Here is a 21,445-nt window from a genome sequence, read left to right on the forward strand (position 1 = left end):
GGTATATTTATCAAGGTTTGTGGTCAGTTTTACAAAGTTCAGTTGACAAATTCCATGAACTAGTAATTTCTACACCTCACTTTTCCATTTGGAAACATCCTGCACAGACCCACAGTTAAATCCTGTGAATATACCCATACATAATCCTTGCATCTTGAGAAAAGGTGCCAGGAAGATGGTTTTCGTCTAAAGTTTAAAAACATAATTGTTTATTAATTTCTTCAAAGTAAGTGAGAAATGGCTGATAGAAATTCCCCTAACACTCCTCTTGAAAAGCAGATCAATGACTCTGCCAGCTTAATCATAGCATGTCTAGCACCAGCATACAGAGAACACTCACCACGTTTTCTTGGACTTGGCAGTTTGACACAGAAATACTGATGGATATATCCCCTGGGGAAGAAAGCAAAATATACTTTAGATTGCTGTGCTTTTAGTTCAAACATGTGGTAATAGGAAATGACATTCATATTACATCAGTATCTACTGACAGCTCTAGAAATTGGACCAATTAGGTCAGCTCGTTTGTCTACCAGCTAATATAAAATTGTAACAGCCCACAAACACATGAACTTAACAACAGCTTTTCAGCAAGGGAAAAACAGAATTATACAATTCATTAATAAATTTTTAATAGTGAAATCTCTTAACAAGCTTCTTATTGCTTTTTCCCATTCTGTTTTGAGGTTTTGTATCTCTCCCAAGTAACAACTGCAACTAAATTGGTTATTATATATAAACCTACAACATATTTGATGCTATTCAGATGAAGGTAAATACACATTCAAATTAGACTGCATACTGTTACAAGTAATACACATTTCAATTGGCTTAACAGACATTATTAAAACATAAAAATTATAACAGACATAGTAGAAACAAAACCTTGCACCTGCATTTTAATACACGTGTCAACTTCTATCAAAGTGGAGCTTAGGATGTTTATAAGCATGTCACAAGCATTTGAACTAAAAACTTACTGAGGCAAAATTCAGACTATGCCTACTGCTAACTGCATTACACAAAGATAATACTTTAGGAAGGAAAGCGTGCTTCTTGGAAGCACAGTCTCCTACTTCTGTGCAGAATCCCATTCATGCTGGCTTTCCATTTGTTTAAGTAAGAATTTCAAAACCAGTGTCCCCTATTATAAGGCCTATATTACACACTGAAGACACTTGCTACTACCCATCACCACTAATCCTAGCTGCAGTTAAGTAACATGGCTTACTTATTTCCTCTCCTTAGGAGGACTGCTTTTGGCATAGAATGTTTCAGTTATGGAGAGGTTTTTAATCATTACCAGTTTGTTTTCAAACCGATATACTGCTGTGTTTACAGGGAAAAAAGCATGGACAAAGACAAAACTTAGAATCTAAGCAAAAGAAAGAAGGTTGCTATCATTATCATTGTCCACAAGAAATTGCTCTAAAGGTCTCAAAACGACCTTAATTTTTGCACATATAACCCAAAGATAGCTACTAACTTGTAAAGAAATTTTTCAAACTTCCCAAGAGGGAGATAAGGCAGCTGTCATGCCCAGTCCAGTATTTCAGGTGATTTGTTTAGCTACACTGGACTCAAACCAGGGGCACTAGGTAACTAGTCTGATGGAAACGACATGCAGAATTTGACACTATTTTATACAAGATCCCATTCGAGAAAGCAAATGACATTGCTGATCTAATCTGATATGTGAGCTTTTGTGCCTGGAGATGCAATGCCACAGCCTGTTGTATTCCTATATTTCTGAAGGGCTTGTGGTCTCATTAGCATTTTGTGCTGCATTAATAGCATCCAGATGTCAAGTGCTAAAGTGGCTGTATATTGCAAAAAACGGTCTTATCCAAATTATGTAGACATATCCAAATTCTCTTTACACTCTCTAGGCTGAACAGAAGTACAGAGCAACCACAGCAACACATGGCTAGTAGTAGGGAACTGTTTGCTCTGTGCTACTTCATTATCAGTACCCTGGACAGATTTAAACAGGTCTCATATTTTGTTTACATTTACTGTCACCTTTGCTAGAGAATTACACAAAGGTATGTAAATTGGAAGCTAAAATATATTCAGTCCTTTTGGTCCTGGATAACACACATGCCTTGTTGTGCCTAGAATAGCTGTTCTTCACACTTGAGCTCTTTTCATCTCAGCATGGGACAATGTTTGAAGCAACTGTACAGCCAAATATGATGAAAGGGAGCATATCAGTGACCCAAAGAGTGAAGAGCTGCTTCTGCAGACAGCTAGAAATATAAATTACAGTCAGGATGGGAAAAAAAATCTATCAGTTCTGAAGTAGAGCTCAGAAAATTTCAACTCTGTGCACAAGGAGGCTATTTCTCACAAACAATGCAAATTTGAATTAGAAGCCTTACTGATTTCATAACCACTTGCTTACTAAAATATCTGCATCTTGTATATCAATACAGATGTCCAACTGTAAACTGAAAACACATGGATAAGAAACTGTGGTGTTTAAAATAATATGGAAGACAAGTGACAAGCCACGACAGAATAGCCTTTACCAGCTGTGCAGTACATCCTTTCAATGTGTGCAGAAGACTGAGCAACGTCATTTGAGAGATAATTCTCAATATCAGAAATGGAGGAAATGAACAAACTTACTGTGCAGGCTGGGTCCTGACCCAGTTGATGCCCCTTTAGGGATGACAGGCATCAGAGCATGCTGTATTGCCATCTCCCACATTCGTGCTACATCAATGCCAACACCGCTGCTGATAACGCTGTTATTCAGTGGAACGCTTGAGAGGTTATCTATGTTTTCTCCAACATAATAGACTATATTTGCTGTGCTTATTTCAAAACAATGAGGATTGGCTCCTTGAGGCAGCAAAGTAAAAGTTTTTGCAGGTTCCAGAGACAAAATTTCAGACAATGGGATTTCCTGAAATGAAAAAAATATTTTACTTTCTGTGTAAAGATTATCAACATAAAAAACTTCAGCATGAGCATTATTTGATTAGTTTATGATATCAGTTGTTGCCTTCTTGTACAAACAAATGCTTCTTGTACAAACAAAAAGGCTCTTGTAACCTGAAACTGTGACACAGAGACTGTTGATGGTAAAATACTAAATGTTTCTCTCCAAGACTAAATACAGCTTTAACTATTTAAATGAACTTATCAAAGAGAGTAGTGAGGTACCTTCAGAGAAAAAGCAGGGCCATCCATATATCAAGAGAACTCCATTAGAAAATAAAACCTTGTTGAATTCTCATATAAAAACTTTTCATTTCCACAATACACATCTTATTAGCTCGTGTCCTCATTAGCTGACACCTTTCTGACAGAGACTTGTTTTTGAAAAGCAGAACACACAGACACACTTTAAATAATGAAAAAAATAAAAAAAAACCTAAAACCTAGATAGAAATTATACTATTACTGTCCTTCTAGTAAGCATCAACTTAGCAATTTAGTCCTTATATTCTGCTGGTATGAAAAGAGGTTGAAAAATATTCCTTACTTTGTAATATTTGCTTCCAGTATCATTTTGAAAAAGTGTAATGCATTTGCTGTCCAGTCTCCAGTAGTGTCGCTTTCTCTGCAATGAAAAACAAGTAAATTAATGAAATGCTCATTTTGCAAAAGCACCACTGCCAAAATGTTTCCTTAGTTTGAAGATATGTACTGTGAACAATAAAGACCCAATTACCATTACAAGATTTTAATGAAGACTTTCTAATTGAATTTAGAATGTATAGACCTCTTGTTATGCTCTGCTATTTCAGAATAGCTCTGTTAAAACTGTACAACGTTTAAAAATTTAAAATGCCATTCTGATGTCTGCATTACATTCAGCAAAATTTGCTAATATATATGATCCTAAAACAATTGAAATTGCTTTTTGTATCCATTGTAACATGCCAGTTCACTTTTGAAGGTCACATACTGACGGCTTTATTCATGTTTTAACAGGCCGAAACAAAAATAGCCTTTTTCCAGAATAAATCTGCTTTACAGAAGTCTCAATTCAACTGACAGTAACATATCAGGGAAAGTGCAGCGGGAAAGTAAAGCTACTTTAGAGAGCCCTTTAACATTATGTTTCACTTCCTTAAGAATGATTTTATATTTGGCTCCTTATGATAATGCAACAGATACATTCAGATGGTTTTTGCATGTTTTAACTGTCTCCTGTTCTTACAAGAAGTGGCAGTCCTATTTATGATAAGAATTGTGACTTTAGGAATCATAAAAATTGCAAAAAAAGCCTTACATGAGTGACTGTAAATTATCAGAGTATTGTTAGAATTTGTTTCTATACTATAACATAACATTTACTGGAAGACAGGTCTTCTGTAACAATTCTTACCAGTGTGTCCTTGCTTGTATAGTGAACCATCCAACCCTCCTTCATTACTGTGCTACTTCTCCTTTTTGTGTGCTTCACAGACTGTACCACTCTCATTAATGGAATATTGTTGCTGGTTGAAGGGCTTAAGAATAAATCATTAAAGGCTTTTAAAAAGAAGGTAACTTTGGACAAAAAGAAAAAAAAAATCTTTAAAATCAGAATATATGTACATACACACAGAGAAAATATCCACGTTTCTTTTTATCATTGTTAGCAGACCTGGTTTGTACATTATTTTGTTTTGTCATTCCAAGTATCTTGAGATTACAAAGAAAAAACGTTACACCAAGGGAATGTCAGAGACCTTCTGAAGGCTTACATTCCAAAAATATTTCTAAAGATGAGCTAAGAAAAGGGGCAAATGACTAGGGCCTTAGCTAGGTTGTGGGAGCCATTGCTCAAGCTTGTGCTATGTATGATTCAGAGCAGTACTTAATTTGAACCTCTCATAACCTACACAGACACTGTACATCAGATTACTGTCCTGTGATCTTGCTTGGGCTCAAACACACCAGTGTTTGATGTGCCAGTTTACAAAGCAGAAAACGTGTCAGCTGCCCAGCTGCACGCACTCTGGCCAGGCACAGCAGAGAATCTGCTGGAACCTCTCAGAGAAAGAGATTTAAGCCATTCTACACTCAAAGACTTCAGGTGAAACCCTTTGCCTGCACACTGCAACTTTCTACCATTCAGCCAACACACAGTAAGCTGAAAAGCCATGGGAATGTGAAAGCATGCCTGAAAGCACCTTCAGATATAATCTGGTAGTAACCAGAAGCAACCTAGCCCATCATCCTTGCTGTTAGAGTTGACAACTCCTAAAACAGATTCTGTGTAATGGAATATGAATTCAATCTGTTCAGTCCTAATCATGAATACTCAGTGATTCCTGGCAGAAATATAAACAGTGATGTTGCATTGTATGTGAAAACAGAGCACAATACTGCTCTTGTATTATGACCCAGTAGCAAAGCTATTGGTGCAACAACTCCAACAAAACAGGGCTGATAGTGTCTAGGAAAAGAATAGTATGTTAAGTCCCCAAAGTTGTTGTGACTGTAGATGTCTGCAGATGGCCCTGCTTCAATGTAATGCATCCTGGAAATAAGTTTTATGAATTGGTAGTTTCCCATCAAAATGCAGAAAGTGTTGTCTGAAAGTATAATTAAGTAGGTAACATATAGTTAACATCTCTTTTCTGCCTAAAAATGGTTTAATCATCTGTAGTTTCTATTTAGCTGTTCTTGCCTGTAGGACAAAAGGTTTACTTTTTATTTGCCTTTTATAATCACTTAAAAAATATCCATGGATATGGAAACTATCCTTAGAAATAACTGCACAAAGGTATTACTGGAGGAATGTCCCTTACATAAGTAAAACATGTACCTTAGTTATAAACATTTTCTTAGCACAATTGGGTATTTTTATTTTGAAAGCTTGCAATGCTGTCTGCTTCATAGAACTTGGAAATCTAAAATGTTCTGTGACAATGATTTCATGATCTAAGCACAGGCTCATATTCCAATCATACAAGGTGTCTATACATCATACACATTGTACCTATGCAGATAAATATGACAGTAGTTTACCACTGCATAAAATAAAACTGCATATTGTTGAAATGGATTGCTTCCTACTAGTGCAACAGGTACAGGACAGTAACAATGAAACAAGGGGAACATATTGCTGAGAGAGACTCCCAACAAGCAAAATAAAAGAGGAAATTGCAGTCAAACAGTCCTGTGAAAGAAAAAATGTTTTATAAGGTATAGATCCCTTAAAGGTATAGATCCATTGCATCAAGGAAACTACAGTTGAAATTGCCTTAATACATTTTAGGCTCTCCAACAATTAATAATTTTTTCCATAGTATTTGGACAGTTCCAATGAGGGAATGTTTCTTTTAATTCACTTCTGTGGTACGTTGCACAACTCAGTTCCCGTTTTCCTTCCTGAACAGTCATTTCAAAGCACCAATCTATACTGTAACTTGCCTCAAATTATTACTTAAGTTTGACAAGCTTTCCTTTTAAATAAAGGCATCTAAAAATAAAAACAATCTAGATTCAATTATACCATAGCTACTTATACATTTTATTTATCTAAATGTCCAGGCATTGCACTGTTAAACCAGGGAAAGAATGCCTTGGAAATAAGTAAACAATAAATAAATATTTTACTAGTACTTATGCAAATAGTTTCACATCATTTTCATATGAGAACAGACCTGTAAGAACTACTTTTGCATAAGTTTTCAAATGCTACTTCAACTTGACAATAAAGCTCCCTTTAAGTTACTAATGCATATAATCAGTGAAGCATTCTCACTGCACTTTCAAACCCACAATGTTTCATCAGCATTTCCCATTCTAAATGACTGAGAATAGTGACAATGTACATTCCCCCTTGAGCCCTAGACATGATTTGTACAAATAAATATAAAGGAAGATGGAAGGTACACTCAGTCCCCAGCTCACCTGATCATCCTGTTAGATTCATCGTGATCCAGATCAGCATCCTGCATTTCTCCATTGTCACTATGGCATCCTGCCATTGACATCTCTGAATCATGAGCCATAGATTCTTCCATGTCATCTATAAAGCCACTGTTTCTTTCACTGTCATTGTCATCACTCCCTTCTTCCATGACTACATCAGACTCAGCCCCAGGACTAAGAAGGTCTGGAATACAATTGTGCAAGTTATTACCTAGAAACATGTGCAACAATACGAACTACAACATCCTGGCACATTTTAAGCTTCCGAAAAAAACACAAGTTCTCTTTGGAAGTCTATTGCTTGCATCTAGACAATATATGTAGACAATTACTTACAATGTGAACTATATATTCCTTTGCACAGGAACATTGTTTTCTGTGAAGCCTGCACAAAGCAGCACAATAATCAATACCACCAAAACAATGCTTCCTGCCATTAGAAAATAAATACTAAACAAGCACCAAAACCAAAGACTTAGGGTTTAACTGATTTGACTATGGCATAGCATTAATAGCATAATCTATCTTATATTTAAATTATATTAAACTTTCCAATTTCCAAATTAAATACACCTAAGCAAGAGATCAGAGTAAGAAACAACTTTTTGTTGCATTGTTGCTTGTGAATGGATTTATTTGGAATATAAAATCATTAGTCCAGTCAGAGGGTAAAGACAGCACTAGTTTTTTCTGGCATGTTGCACTGTTTCCAAAATTTGAAGTAAGGTTAAAATCACATGGTACACATCAAATAGTTTCTCCTAGCAACTTCTGCCTAATTGTGTGGAGGAAGGCTCTTAACAGCCAGAGTAGGCAATGTAACACAAGAAGAATCCCACTGAATTGTCTGACAGCAAAATGTTTGGAATTGATGGCATTTCACTGAAATTAGATGTGCACATCTGAAAACTTTGTTTTCATGTACAATAGTCTTAAGATATTTGGATATAAATGACTGATGTGTGATTAAGAGACATACTTCATCTCTAGCAGAACCAGTCATTCAGTCATGAATGATACTTCACAGTGCAAAGCTCTCTCTTTGCTATTCCTACAACACTTTTTAAATATCTATTTTTAATAAACCTACAATAAGTTAAAAATAACTCCTTACACTTTGTATATAATGCATTTACTGACGACTCTTGGAATTTCATTACTCAACTCTTTTTCACATACTATTTTAGGGAAGATGCATCACACAACAGATGGACAAAATGACAGATACTGTATTTTGTTTATTAAGTTTGAAAATAATGTGAACCAAAGTACTGTGAAAATACAAATTATATACAAGATAAAATTGCCTTTGCTAATCCCAGGGACCCTCTATCAATCATTCAGGACACACAATTCAGAGTTCTATGAGGATTCTACATATATCATACTAAGAGTATTATTTGGTGTATAAAAGCCAAGTTCTATAAATTTTAAGACTGCAATCTTAAAGGACTATAATTGGAGTAAGCCCAGAATATGTGCTCTCACCCCAAGTGACTCTGCACAAGCTTTCCTGAGACAAACTATCGCTTCCCATCAGCTCAGCATCAGATTCTGGTGCCAGGAGGAAAGTCCAAACAAAAGCAGCATGTTGCTTGTGAAGCAAAGGTGGGGAGAGGGCAGAGGGGGTGTATTGTAGGGATGAAATACACCTGCCTCAGATGGAAAGAGGGAATTTGGAGGAGCAATTCAGAAACAAAAGTAAATTTTGTTCATTTAGTTCAGTTGTGCAGAAACAAAGTTTATGTTCTTTCCTGTCTTTTCACAGCACTGTAGATCACTCCACTCTAAAACTGCATCTATGCAGTAAAAAGTTAATCATTTATAAGCAGATTTAGGTACTTTCTCAGACTACAAATCTCAGGGAAAACTTTACACTCCTATCAATGGAATTAACATTTCATAGTGTATATTTTAGGTTTTGAAAACCAAACCACAAATTTCCATTATCAACATTACTTGCACTCCTGAAGAAACAGTTGTGTTGTGGGATGGTTAATGGTTAAATTGAGGCATAGATAGCACAAGATTAAAAAAATGAAAAAAATAACAGTGACTCCAAGAGTCCAGTGAGAGGTGCATCAGAAAGGACATTCAATAAGAAGACATCATCTACTTTCCAGAAAATCATGCACTGTCACATCTGAAGTGGAACACTTAGTACTTGTAGGAATCTTCCTATCAAACATAAAAATTTCATAGTGATGCAGTAACATACTATGAGAAATCCTGTGAAAAGTATTAGTTAATATTCCTAATTTTGGAATTTCTTGGTATGTCTTCAATAAAGTAGACCACTGATTTAAAGTAAAAAGAAGACGTTATAAGGTAATAATTAACCTCAGAAGCAGTTTAGACTGACAACACACAGTATACATTAGAAACTGAGCACTTCACCACACTTCTCATTCCCTTATCACAAAGGAAAGTGACATCTTCAAGGCAATCAGCAGTTCATCTACAGCCACTCCTTTCTTCCTCCAGTACCATCTGTCAAGCCTACTCATACACCCTTATACTTAACTCAAAACGAGCAGCACATGCATGGGAAAATCAGCAGATAGTCAAGACTTGATCTGTGACAACTGGTATGATTAGTTTTATGCCATCAGTAAATGGTGGAATTTTTTTTCTGAAGGGCATTCTTAATTCTTCTAGGTATGTTTTTCCTTCTCTGCAAGATCATCCATAACCACTTTTTTCTCCCCTCACATTAAAAGAAAATTTTTGTGCTTCTAGCTGACAGGTGAATGCCAACTTGTGGCTTTTGGCTTTCCTCTGGCATTCTGCATTCACCAGATATTATCACAGGGCTGACATCACCTCTGTGGCAGAGCTTAGCCTGTCTGCCAGTGCTACCTATTTGGAAGAAACACTCCGAAGGGATGGTGTATAAGCCACTCACAGCATTCCTCTCACACTACATCTTCAACATACAACAGAAATACTGCAGAGGAAAGGCAACTCCCAAGCACTGGAAAAATGTGTTTGTACGCATCACAGTTTTACATTTCTTTTATTTAACTGATGGTTTAAACAGTGACAGGAACAATTGTTAATGCAACTTACCTCCGTTAATGGCAACTTCCCCCAGGCAGTTATTTGGCACTTTAGGAGCACAGCGTTTGTGACAGTTGAATCTACAGTCTGGTAAGTGAAAAAGGGATACAGCCAAATTATTTCTCTTTCTGTGACACAACTATATTTTCCCTGCTATCCAGCCTATAGATATTAAGCCCTATAATTTCATTAATACAAGTCATATGTTCAGAGACTGTGCACTAGCCTGGCTCTATGCTGCCTGTCAGTGGAAGGGACAGGATGAAGATGCTAGAAGCGTTTCTAAGGGGAAAAAATGCCTTTCCAAGGGTGGCTGGGTGGAGTGGCACTACAGCAGCCAAAGAGATGCTCAGCTCAACTCATCTAAGGCAGTGATGAGGAGACACAAGTGCTTGGCTCCAAAGCCAGAGCTACCTTTCCAGTGAAAGAAGCAGAATGGGCTTTAGTGTATCAGCAGCACTTTAAGGGACTGACTACATAGGAAATACTGATGACTGAAAATTGAAACAGAAGAACCCTAGCAAACAATTTAAATGAGAAAATATTTGTTTTTTACATCACAGGGCAACTTCTAGATGCCTTGCAACTACCGAGTCCTTCAGTCCTTTCCCTATTTTCCAATTTTTTTTTTTTTACTTCTTTCATATGTGTAAGTAGCACTTCATTAGATGTCATGGGAATTGTTTTCTTTTGTCTTATGAACACATTTTACTTAAACTAAGAGCTGTAAGTTACTAACACACCAGGAGAACCAAAGTGAGGAAAGAAAAAAATATACTAAGGTTGTCCATATGCTTTTAATTATTTAAGATTGATCCAAACACCAACTGGAGGTACAGCAGTGCCAAAGTACAGATAAATTTTAATATTTTTTTAATTAGGTTAATATTTGCTTAGGTCACCAGGACTCTGAAATGAACTGAAATAGGTGATGCTTTGATAGATGTTTTAGATATTTTACATTAGTTAAATTGTATCGGAACCACACCTTAAGTTAAATGAATAAAAGTTTGAATTTTGCAGGGTTTAAAGAAGTAACACAAAGTATACTGATTAATTTTATGACAGTTATTATTTCTTGTAATAGAAGGAAGGTGATCTTAAGCATCCATTAGCTAACATTCCAGCCCCACAGCATGCACAAGGCTTTGTATTTACAGGCTAAGGCTGGCTAAGGTGAGCCAGCAATCTAGGCTACAATCCAAGGGGCCTGACTCACTTCAGCACCTACTATGGTATACAATGCCATGAGACTTGAGAGCACATTAGTCACACTGAAAAAATGTGGGTTTAAATTCTCATATAACCCCATCTTATTCTACTTCCATTACAACTTCCCCAAAACACTGAGCTGCTGAGGCTGTCATATGCTTCAATTCAAATACAGGACTTTGTACATCAAAAACAATGAAGAAAATAATATAGTCCATTATGTTAACTATTCTGCTGTAAGCACAGGTTCACTCACCTATGCCAAACACAAGATCATTTACACCTGAATGAAAAATCTGACCTACTGCACATACACCAAAGGGTAAAAATGAGCAGCCTTTCAGCCAGCCCCTACAGAACACCAATTACTGTAATTTTGACTGCAGCTCAATCTAGTGTAATTGTACATGTGCCTACACATAGACAGTTTAGTGGGGAAATCATGAATCAGGCTACATAGTAACCACTCAAACACTAATTTATTAATTTTATTATGCTTAGCTTTTATGTTCCTGAAGGACATTTACTTACCTTTGCATTGCAAACCCTGTCTAAAAAGCCCTTTGAGAAGCTTCTTGCAGTACTGGCAAACTGTTGGACGTGTGTAGGAGTGGATGACAAAAGTATGAGGCACTTTAACCTTTGACATTAAAATCTTGTCTAGTTGAATAGGTCGTCCAATGTAGGATTGTGAATTGGACCTCTTCTCTCGCCCAGTGTATGATTCTGATGGTGTCTTTTGCTGTAAAATATATAAAAACGAGTTTTGTATTCATTTTAGAAGAATATCACATTCATATATTCCCTCAGTTCAATAACACTGTCGTATGTCATAAAAAGTCATGTAAGTGCCTTTAAACACTAACAGAACATGCATCATGCCCATCTCAGACTGCTTTTAAAAAATTTGAATGGCACTGACCACCTTTGCCAATACTACTATCATATACTTCATATTGTGACTGAAACAGGTTTTTATTTAAAAAAATTAATCAACATTAAAATGGTCATTAAAATTTCTCAGAAAAGCATTTTACATTCTGATAAAAAACATTTTTACCTCTTATTTTCTGTTTTACATCAAAAGTAACTTTAAAAGGCTGTATTTTTATATAAACATTAAACAATTATTATGTTGTTCTATGTGCATGTAGATTAATGATAGAAAAACTGTTTGTTTATAATTTTTGCTGTTGCTAACCTTACCACATCTAGATTGCACACAATGGATCACAACAGGTATTTAAAGATGTGTGCATATATATATAAATACGCACACAACTTTAAATACCTATTTTATATATGTATGTATATATATTTGATGTGAGACACAGTCTAAGTCATGAAATCCAAAGAACTTCTAGAATAAATGAGTTACCTTATTTTCTCTACTAAATTTAGATGTACATATGATAATTAACCCAGAAAACAACTCACCTAGAAAACTGCTTTCTCCTACTACTTGCCCTTGAGAAACAACCAAACTACACCCACAATTAACATTGGAAGGAGAAAAAAAAGTAAGAAAATGCAACTTGATTATTTAAAACTCAGCATCTTCTCATTATTGTCCACAAATAATCTGGTAACTGAACACTAGAAAACAAATCACTCAGAATGAGCCTTCACTGTTCAAAAACTGCAGTAGCCAAAGCTTCAGGTGGACTTGAAACACTGCTTAGATTCAAACACATAATGCTATAGAAATTCCTGCATCTGATTACTACTTCCCAGTCACAAAAATATAGAAAAATACTTTTTTTTTCTGCTTCTATCTGAGACTTTTGGAGTAAAGAGGAATTGAAAAGTCATTTTAATGGCAGAAGAGCCTAAGGAATTAGTTCCCAGGTTTGCCTTCACAGTGTTGCCATGGGGTGAAAAAAATTTCTTCCTTACAAAGTTCATATAGATTTCTTGCTGCAAAGATAAATTCTTTGATTACACTGTAGAATTAGGTGTCTTTTCCAAGAAGCATAAAGATCCAGTGTACTAATGCAGTCCTTTCAAATAAAGGAAAAATGTGCAAAATACATTGTATGAGCCAGGTACATATGGTCACCACAAAGAAACTAGATTTAAAGTGTAAGAAAGCATCTGTCTTTTCTTTATCACAAACAAAATTGGAAAAGGTCTGAGTACATACTCTGATATTATGGGTTTGTTGCTTCCAGAGGTTTAAATCTTCATGCTCTGCAAAGCAGTTATGTACATTTAAAAAACCCAAACAATTAATTAGTCTCAATTTGAGAATAAATTTCTCTCGTATTTGTTAACTGCTAATAAAATTCACCTAATATTTTTAGGCAGATTGCACTAAGTTTTATGAAGTCAACATGAGCAGGCCTGCAAAATGGAATGCAGAAGACCATCAGGATAGAAGAATGAGCCACATATTCCTCAAAAACTGCATTGTTCAGCTAGTACAAGCCACCTGGAAATTACAGCCCTCAGTGTTTGTGGACAGGGCAAAGCTCACAAGGAGCAGTGAGAAACAGAGATGCAGTTCTTTCAGTTTTATGCCTGTGTAGTATAGAAACAATTTTGGTCCAGACTGATTTTACTTCATTGTCCTAGTTCAATGCCTTCCAAGTCACAGCCTCAACCCTAACCTATGACTGGAGACTTATCTCTGAGTATGCTCTTCAGTGTCCACAAGAAGAGTTGTACTTGTGGCATACTACAATTTAATGTAAATATTTTCTTTTTTAATAAAAAAAAAAAAGCCTAAAGGATTCATCTTCCTTCTAATCACTACTTGCAATGCATTAGTCACAACACTTTGCTCTCTCTTTCTTGAATCTGGACATTTGGTGGACATTTTGCATGTAGTGATACTATTCTCTTAAAATAAAGTTTAACTGAAAAAGAGTGAGAATATGTAAGGAAAAGAGTTCTAGTGCCTGCTTTCATTATGTCACTGTAACAAACTAATATTTCAGTTTACCATTCTTATCACTAGAGACATTTCTTGGCAATCTTATCCTTGTCTGTAGTAAATTGATCCAAATATCTCCTAATGACATAATTTCTCTTAGAACCCTGACTAATATCATCTAAATTAAACCTATTTTCTATGTTCACACTTTGCTTTCATTTTCCAAATTATTGCCTAATGAAAAATTATTTTGGCAACCAAATACTGCTAAAAGCAAAGTCCAAATTACTTATACCTAGGTGACTTCATGCTTAAAGGATTTTAGGAAGATGGTTTGGCTTTTTTCCTCACCAAACACCTTGTAGGTTTTAGAAACTTCTGTAGTGTTGCTGCAATGTACTGAGACTACTCTTGGGCAGTTATGATTAACAGAGAGACAGTCTTCCCTACAGCTTTGGTTCTGACCTAGATGTCTGATCAAATCTCAGGTGTGGTACAGTACAAGCGTGGGACAAATTATTTGCTACGTTTTTTGCTCAGATTGATGGCAAATTTTTCTGTTTTAATGTGCTAGTGTCTGTTTCTGAGAAAATGTCAGGTTGAACAAAAAGTGAATTCTAGATGCTCTTCATTGAGTTGATTGCTTCTGAGATAACTCTGAAACAGTTACTCATCATACCATCAGCCTAGATCAAATAGTTACCATTAATAAAGCTTTTGTCATGTTGTTTGGTAGGATTTTTTTCCCTCAAAATTTGTATTAGTCAATGCACAGTTATAATTTTTGAAATATTTACTTCAAGTCTCATTTCACATGGCTGCCAAGTTGTATTCCTGAACAGGCAATTAACTAAGCTTTTGTTAGTAATTCATAAGTGTTCTCTACAGCTCAAGCAGTAATGGATACTAAACAAAAGATAAAATACTGGAAAACCTACTGTAAGATGTCAATCTTCAAGACCATTTTATAGAGAAAAGTATTTCAGCTTTTCTTGGCCATTCCACAAGTGCTGGGCTGCTGCGTGCCAGCACCACAGCACACCATGTAAGGCACCAGCACTTCTCAACTTACAGCGCCTTCAGGTCAAGAGGTAAAGCCAAGTTTCACCTTCTCCCATGCTAGAAAAGACATCAGAATTCATGGATCTGGCCTCACTCCTGCATGCCCTGATATGCCTGTCTCCATTCCCTCCCTCTTCCAGCCAGAAACACTGTGCCTCCTGGGTCCTGCTCAAAGGTAGCAGAGGACGGGAAGCTGGTGACAGATAACTCATGGCAGCAGCAGCTGGAGCATCTTCCACACCCTCTGATGACTGGCTGATTAGGAGGAGCATCGCCTCCCTCTTGTCAGATAAGCTTCTCCTCTCAATATTGTCCAAAAATACTGTCAAGATCCCTCAACTCTAACTTCCAGCATTCCCAGCATCAGATAGATGCCACAATTTTAAGCCCCTGAAAGCACAGGAAACCAGGAGCTATCCTATTTTCACTGGAAAAGCAAGAATTTCCTCCTTCAGCTGGCGTGCTGGTTTGTTAGAAAGATAAATGAGCTTTTCCTGGTAGCCAGCCAGACTACTGACTCAGCAAGTCTGGAAACTTCCCAGGAAATGATTGCTTAACCAGATTACACCATGGAAAGTAACAGCCTGCACAGTTCCAAATACTAAACAGTCCTTTAGAACAATCATCCCAGCAAGGTAATCTATACTTGAAGAGCTCAAGAGTCTGATTTTTCAAGTGACAACAAATACCAAGAAATGTGTGCATTTACTGAATACTGGACTATCCAACTAAGCCAGTGACACTGATCACATCCAGATACTCCAATTATGTTTTAACTGTAAGTATATCTAATATAATCCACTTTGTTTACTCTTACATTTGGAACAAAAAAAAAAAAAAAAAAGAGTTGTTTTTTTTTCTTTTTGTTTTTTTTAATGGCAATCCTTTCCCCAACATGGGGTATTCCTCATCACTTTTTTTAACTGAAGCCTTGCTTCCTCTTCTTGTTCAATTTCTTTGAAGTTTTGGAATATACTGAAGCCCCTCGTGTGAGTTCTGGTGAGCTTTGCTGAAAGCTACTAGAAGACATAACAATTTGTCTACATTAGCCAGAAGCATAAAATCATTGTACAGTCATTGCAGGAAGAAGACAGTCCCCCAAAGGTAAAAATAGCTCAGCAGATCTTTCCTGCCTTTTCTACATTGTCCAAATACACTTCAAACTGCAATTAAGAAACTGAAATAAATACTGATTTACCCATCAATGGATTAAGCTGTTCCTATTACCTGGATGAGTTTGACCATGTTGTAGCATTCATATCTATTCCTTCCAGGCACAGAAATCAAAGAAACTGTAGAGAGATGCTGAAGGGACTAATGGGATGCAATAAAAGCTGGACACAGAGGTGGCCTCTTGGGAACAAAGACAAGGACCAGCTCTGCAATCCAGCTGCATGGTCTAGTCTAAAATGTAAAAGAGACTGCTGTTTGCCTTACTCCTTTTAAAAAAAGTTTTGACAGCCCCACTAAATACGTCCCAGGGATTATGAAAACCTTTACCAAAAAGCTTCATGTTTTAATTTTAAGAGTCAGAAAGCAACTACTTCTCTTTTGGCAATCATGCTTGCAGAAACATGCTCAAGTTAGTAACCTTCACTCAAAAGAGAACAGGCTACTCAACTAAATATACGGTTTTTCTCAAAACTTACACAAAGTGCTAACCTTTTGCAGGCTCAATATCTAAGAAGTGTTGCAACATTAGTCCCATAGTTTACCCTGAGATATTAAATCAGAAATAAAAAAAGTATTCCTACAATTTTGAAATGTTTGCCTCAACTAAAGAATAAACTATTACAATCTACGGGTTTTTATTTACTTGGACAATAGAGAAAAGTGATGTCTATTTTAAAAAAACCAAACAGCAATAAATGTTTGGATGCAGTTTCATTTTTAGTGTTGAAACGGACTTGTTGAAACATGCATTTCCTTCCTACATTAAAGGCAGAGGATAAAGCCTTAATATGTTCATACACAATTTCTTCACAGGAAGCTACTGTCAAGTGAGATGCTAGATATCTATGTAACCACAGGAACTCTGTTTTTAATGCAATGCAAATGTTGACTTTCTTTTACAAATTAAACTATGTAACTGTAATTAAGTGAATTCAAAGAAACAAATCTTCAGTTAAATATACTGCAATACCACACTTAAGACTGCAATCAACTGTGTTGTCTTTCAAGGCTTGTTGCACTCCTCTCTAAGTCAAGTGTATGATTTAATCCTACAAGCACTACAGTTAGATAGCTATGGTCTGAAAAACATTTCAATTTCACATGTGTAAACACATCAAAGGACTGACTTCAGTACAAGCTGTTTAATATTAAACTATCCACAGATGGGTATTATTATATATGCCTTTCTTGTATAGCAGCAGACAGTGGTTTGAATGCTCTGTCTGTAACCTGCCTTATTTTGGAAAGTAACAATAGAAGATTACTGGGTTGCAGCAGGCATTGTGGGACTATGCTGATTCCTCAAAACCAGGGAATTCCCAAAACAAAAACTCTTTTTGGATTTGCTAGTACCAGCAGCCATAGTAAGACTTACATAGCACAAAGCTTTTTTTTCCAGCATCTTACAGACAGAAGTTATTCAAAAATATTAGGTTTAGTTTGATCTTGCATCATGTACTTCATAATTTTAAGTATATTAATTAATAAGTTATTTTCATAGAAGTATTGTGCAATATTAGAATGTCCACATCAGAAGCCAGACCTGGCAGCTTCATTATTCCTGCTGAATAAAGCTTATAAAAAGGGGGAGAACAAACACACATGATGACACAAAGGTATCACAGCCAAATTGTAATCAAATTATAATTCAGTACAAAACCCTTTAGACAGTCTTTGAACTATTCTGATGCATCCTCTCATATAAAATCTTGGGGTTCTGGCGCCCCCCCCCCCCATGCCTGTATAAACATGTCCTATCTATCACTGTCTACATACCATCCTTACCAAATGAGGGACAACTGACAGGTCTTTAGGCTTAATCACAGACACTGGTTTGGAAAGGTTTGACTCTGGACAGAGGAGATAAAGACAAACCTATTTGGTGAGGCCTGAAGTAAGTCTGGGGGCAGTACTAACCAACACAGAAAAACAAGATTATGTATTAGAAGGGAGGGAAAACACCACTGAACACATCTAGGCCACGTAAGTGGAGATAAAAGGTTGTGTTGATTGCCATTATCCCTCAAAGTAATGTTTTCACAATTCACAATAACCCAAATGATCACGGATGAAGTCTCAGAGATACTACAGGGAAGCAAAATGTGTGTTGCAGCATTTGGCAATTTTCAATATGCACAAATCCTTTTGCTAGTACTTAGAAACCACAGGAACATACCTCCTAATCTTCCTTAGATGTACCACTTTGAATATCATAGATCACAGATCTGCAACACTTTAAGAAAAAACAGAACTACATTTGAAATACTTTTTTATTTTGACCTTTAGCATGTTTAACTAAATTACTGTAAAAAAGTAAGAAAACTAAAAAATACATTAAAGATTTGGAATTAATTTAAATTCCTATATTCAACTTTCAGTGTCAGATTCACTGAGTTCTCAATTCTTAGTTCTGTTTAGTGCATGACCCTATATTCACCTGGTGCCTCTGGCACTAGATTAATGTGAACACTACTTAGATCAGTTTAATTACTCAAAGCCTCTATCCCCTTCTATTATTTTCAAATGAACTCTAGATTTTGGAGCAAACTCCAGGAGCTCTATCTATAAGGGTTTTTATTAAACATATGGGCACACTGCAAGTAAATTTCCATTCAGACAGAGAGGAATGTGCAGTGTGTATCACTGGAGCATGGAAAGATAACTTGAGGGTGACAAGAATAAATCATAACAGAACAGTATTAATTCACAGTTAACTCGAGTGCCTTCAAAAGAAAATATTAATTTTGCCTTTGAGGATCTTTGGTCTAATGAACTCTACTTCAGCCATTAGAAAAGGACTTGTAATTAGAAGTGGTTTAAGGCACCAAGATGCTCTCAGCTGTATCACCCCAGCTTATTCCCTCCCTCAAGAGCCTTTTTTTTCCAGTTCAGTGAGCTGGTGAGAGTCCCTACACAAGACTCTGTCGGGACTGGAACTGGGATAAGGAGATGCATCTTTTGTAGGAGTGTGGAAAACAAAGGCTTCTTAGAGTGGCTATTTCTGAGTCACTGGAAACAAGGACTCCTTATTTCAGAGGCAAAGACAAAAAGGCATCTGTATTAAAATGTTGGGTGTGAAGGAAGAAAGAAAATGACCACCCACGACTCAAGACTATTCCCTCCCAGAGCATCTACTGTCCTAGTTCTGCAGAATCACTCTTCTATATATAGCTAAAAAGCCTCAAGCCAGCTCTGCTTATAACAAATCTACAGAGGCAAGCAACACCTGGTGCTTTGTATTCTGTCAGTGATACATAAATAATATTTTCAACTAAAACTATATACATTTTAAATTTTAAATTATTTAGCAAAAAAGAATTGTAAATCCTGATTCTTCATCAAAAAGCAAAGATAATATGCAACATTCCACTTACCTATGCCCCAAGAGACACATTATTCCTATTTTAAAAGTAAAGCTCAGCTAGACGTTTTCTGAGAAATCACTTCAAGTGTTTATAAAATGACCTTACTATATTTGTTACTTCTAGAAAAAAAAAACTTCCCAAAATAATGGAAACATATATTAAAAAATAGAAATAAAATACTATTGTGTCAAATAAATGTATTTTGAAGCAAAGCCACAGACAGCTAACACATTTTCTTTTCACAATAGGAACACAATTTTGTTTTTCCTCCAAATACCATTTTTCATGCCTACCTTTAATTACTGCTACTTTAGGGTAACCCACCATCATACATCCAGATTGGCGGATTCATCATTTATCCGACAGCACCGTATTTAGAATACAATTATCTTAGATATTAGAAAAACTGTGGTTTATATATACATTTTTGTATTGCTTTATGGATATTCTGTGGAGCTGGAATTCTGCAGCACACAGTAAGAATGTATGCGTTTTAGGAAGAAACAGAAACCTCATTCCTGGAAGTGTTCAGTGGGGCTTTGAGCAACTGGTCTAGTGAAAGATGACCCTACTCATTGTAGAGAGCTGGAACCATATGGTCTTTAAGGTCCCTTCCAAACTAATTCATTCTATGATTATAGGAAATAAACTTATTTCTTCCAAAGAAATAGATGTATGACCATGGAAATCTTCATTTTAGCATAACAAAATATTCCTCAGACTAACTATGTCATATTTCTAAAATGTTGAATTTTTAACATGTGCAAAGCCTGTTCTTTTCTGGTTGCATCCCAAATATATGCTGCAAGGGAAAGATGCCAATACTTCTTAGTTTCAAAAGCTTTTGAAACTTTAAACACAAACCAAACTTCTTTAGAAAATCCACAGTGAAAGTCAAAGAGCAAACTTTGACCTGAATCACTCAATTTTTTTTTTTTTCTTAGTTAGACTTGACACTCTTTTTATATAGAGCTGTAACTTATTTGTACACAGTTCATGGCTATTTCCACAGAAATATAGAATCCTAGACTGTTTGGGGACTTTTTAATTCCACCAGTCTGAAAGGAAGAGCTACCCCGATGGTAGTATGGTGTCAGAAGTTTATTGCAGATGAGCATTTCAATGTGAGGTTTGTTTGTTTGTAATTGTATATTTAAAAATATAATGTTTATTTTCTACATTACTCCAGCAAATTCCCAAGTCCTGAAAGTGAAGTTAATTTTTTTTTCCTATGTGTTACTACCATTAGGGCTTCAGTCTAGCCAATGACCTCTTTCACACCTAAGAAATGCAAAAGTCACTTGTGTATTGAAATATTTTCATGTTCGCTAATTTTACTGTTTAGCGTAAGAATTATGGTCTTCACTTTGGAATCTGGACTTTACTAATCTGAATTAAGTCCTGCACACCTTCAAACTCATATTGATAATCATAAAAGAGGATGTTGCTAATAGCATGGTAAGGAGTAATTTCAGTACATACCTCATAGCCAGGGCTGACAGGAGACTGACAGGTAGTTGGAAAGAAGAAAAAACAGAACAAAGAAATAAGGGGGAGAAAAAGACAGACAATAATGTTATTTTAGAAGCAAGCATGAATGTGGGATCATATTCTCTCTCATTCTTTTTTACAGAGTAAATGCTTAAGAACTGCATTTGAGCTGAGACATGTTAAAATCTGGGTTGCATTGTAGCCTCCCAGTTCTACTTTGTTTTTAACATTTCTGTTGATGAGTTTTATACTACTAAGTTAAGAATCAGAAGAAGATTTTATTCTTTGGAAGTAGATTTTTAAAGCTGTACTCAAATACAGTCCC

General features: G+C 36.0%; 1 protein-coding gene across 3 annotated transcripts in view; it reads right to left on the minus strand.

Annotated features, from left to right (window-relative positions):
- PRKD1 (protein kinase D1) overlaps positions 1-21,445 on the minus strand; it is a 113,865-nt gene that overhangs the window by 17,559 nt on the left and 74,861 nt on the right. For 2 of the 3 annotated variants that reach the window (XM_021539325.3, XM_085580430.1), the window contains exons 5-12: positions 21,112-21,135; positions 11,686-11,896; positions 9,952-10,029; positions 6,862-7,066; positions 4,343-4,466; positions 3,494-3,571; positions 2,632-2,911; positions 341-393 (exon numbers count right to left, since the gene is read on the minus strand). In XM_021539325.3, the coding sequence (XP_021395000.3) occupies positions 341-393; positions 2,632-2,911; positions 3,494-3,571; positions 4,343-4,466; positions 6,862-7,066; positions 9,952-10,029; positions 11,686-11,896; positions 21,112-21,135 (1,053 nt within the window). The remainder of the gene's footprint in view (positions 1-340; positions 394-2,631; positions 2,912-3,493; positions 3,572-4,342; positions 4,467-6,861; positions 7,067-9,951; positions 10,030-11,685; positions 11,897-21,111; positions 21,136-21,445) is intronic. The other variant, XM_021539327.3, reaches the window with a different exon arrangement.

This window comes from Lonchura striata, chromosome 5 (assembly GCF_050655825.1).
Source record: "Lonchura striata isolate lonStrDom1 chromosome 5, ASM5065582v1, whole genome shotgun sequence".
NCBI classification, from domain to species: domain Eukaryota; kingdom Metazoa; phylum Chordata; class Aves; order Passeriformes; family Estrildidae; genus Lonchura; species Lonchura striata.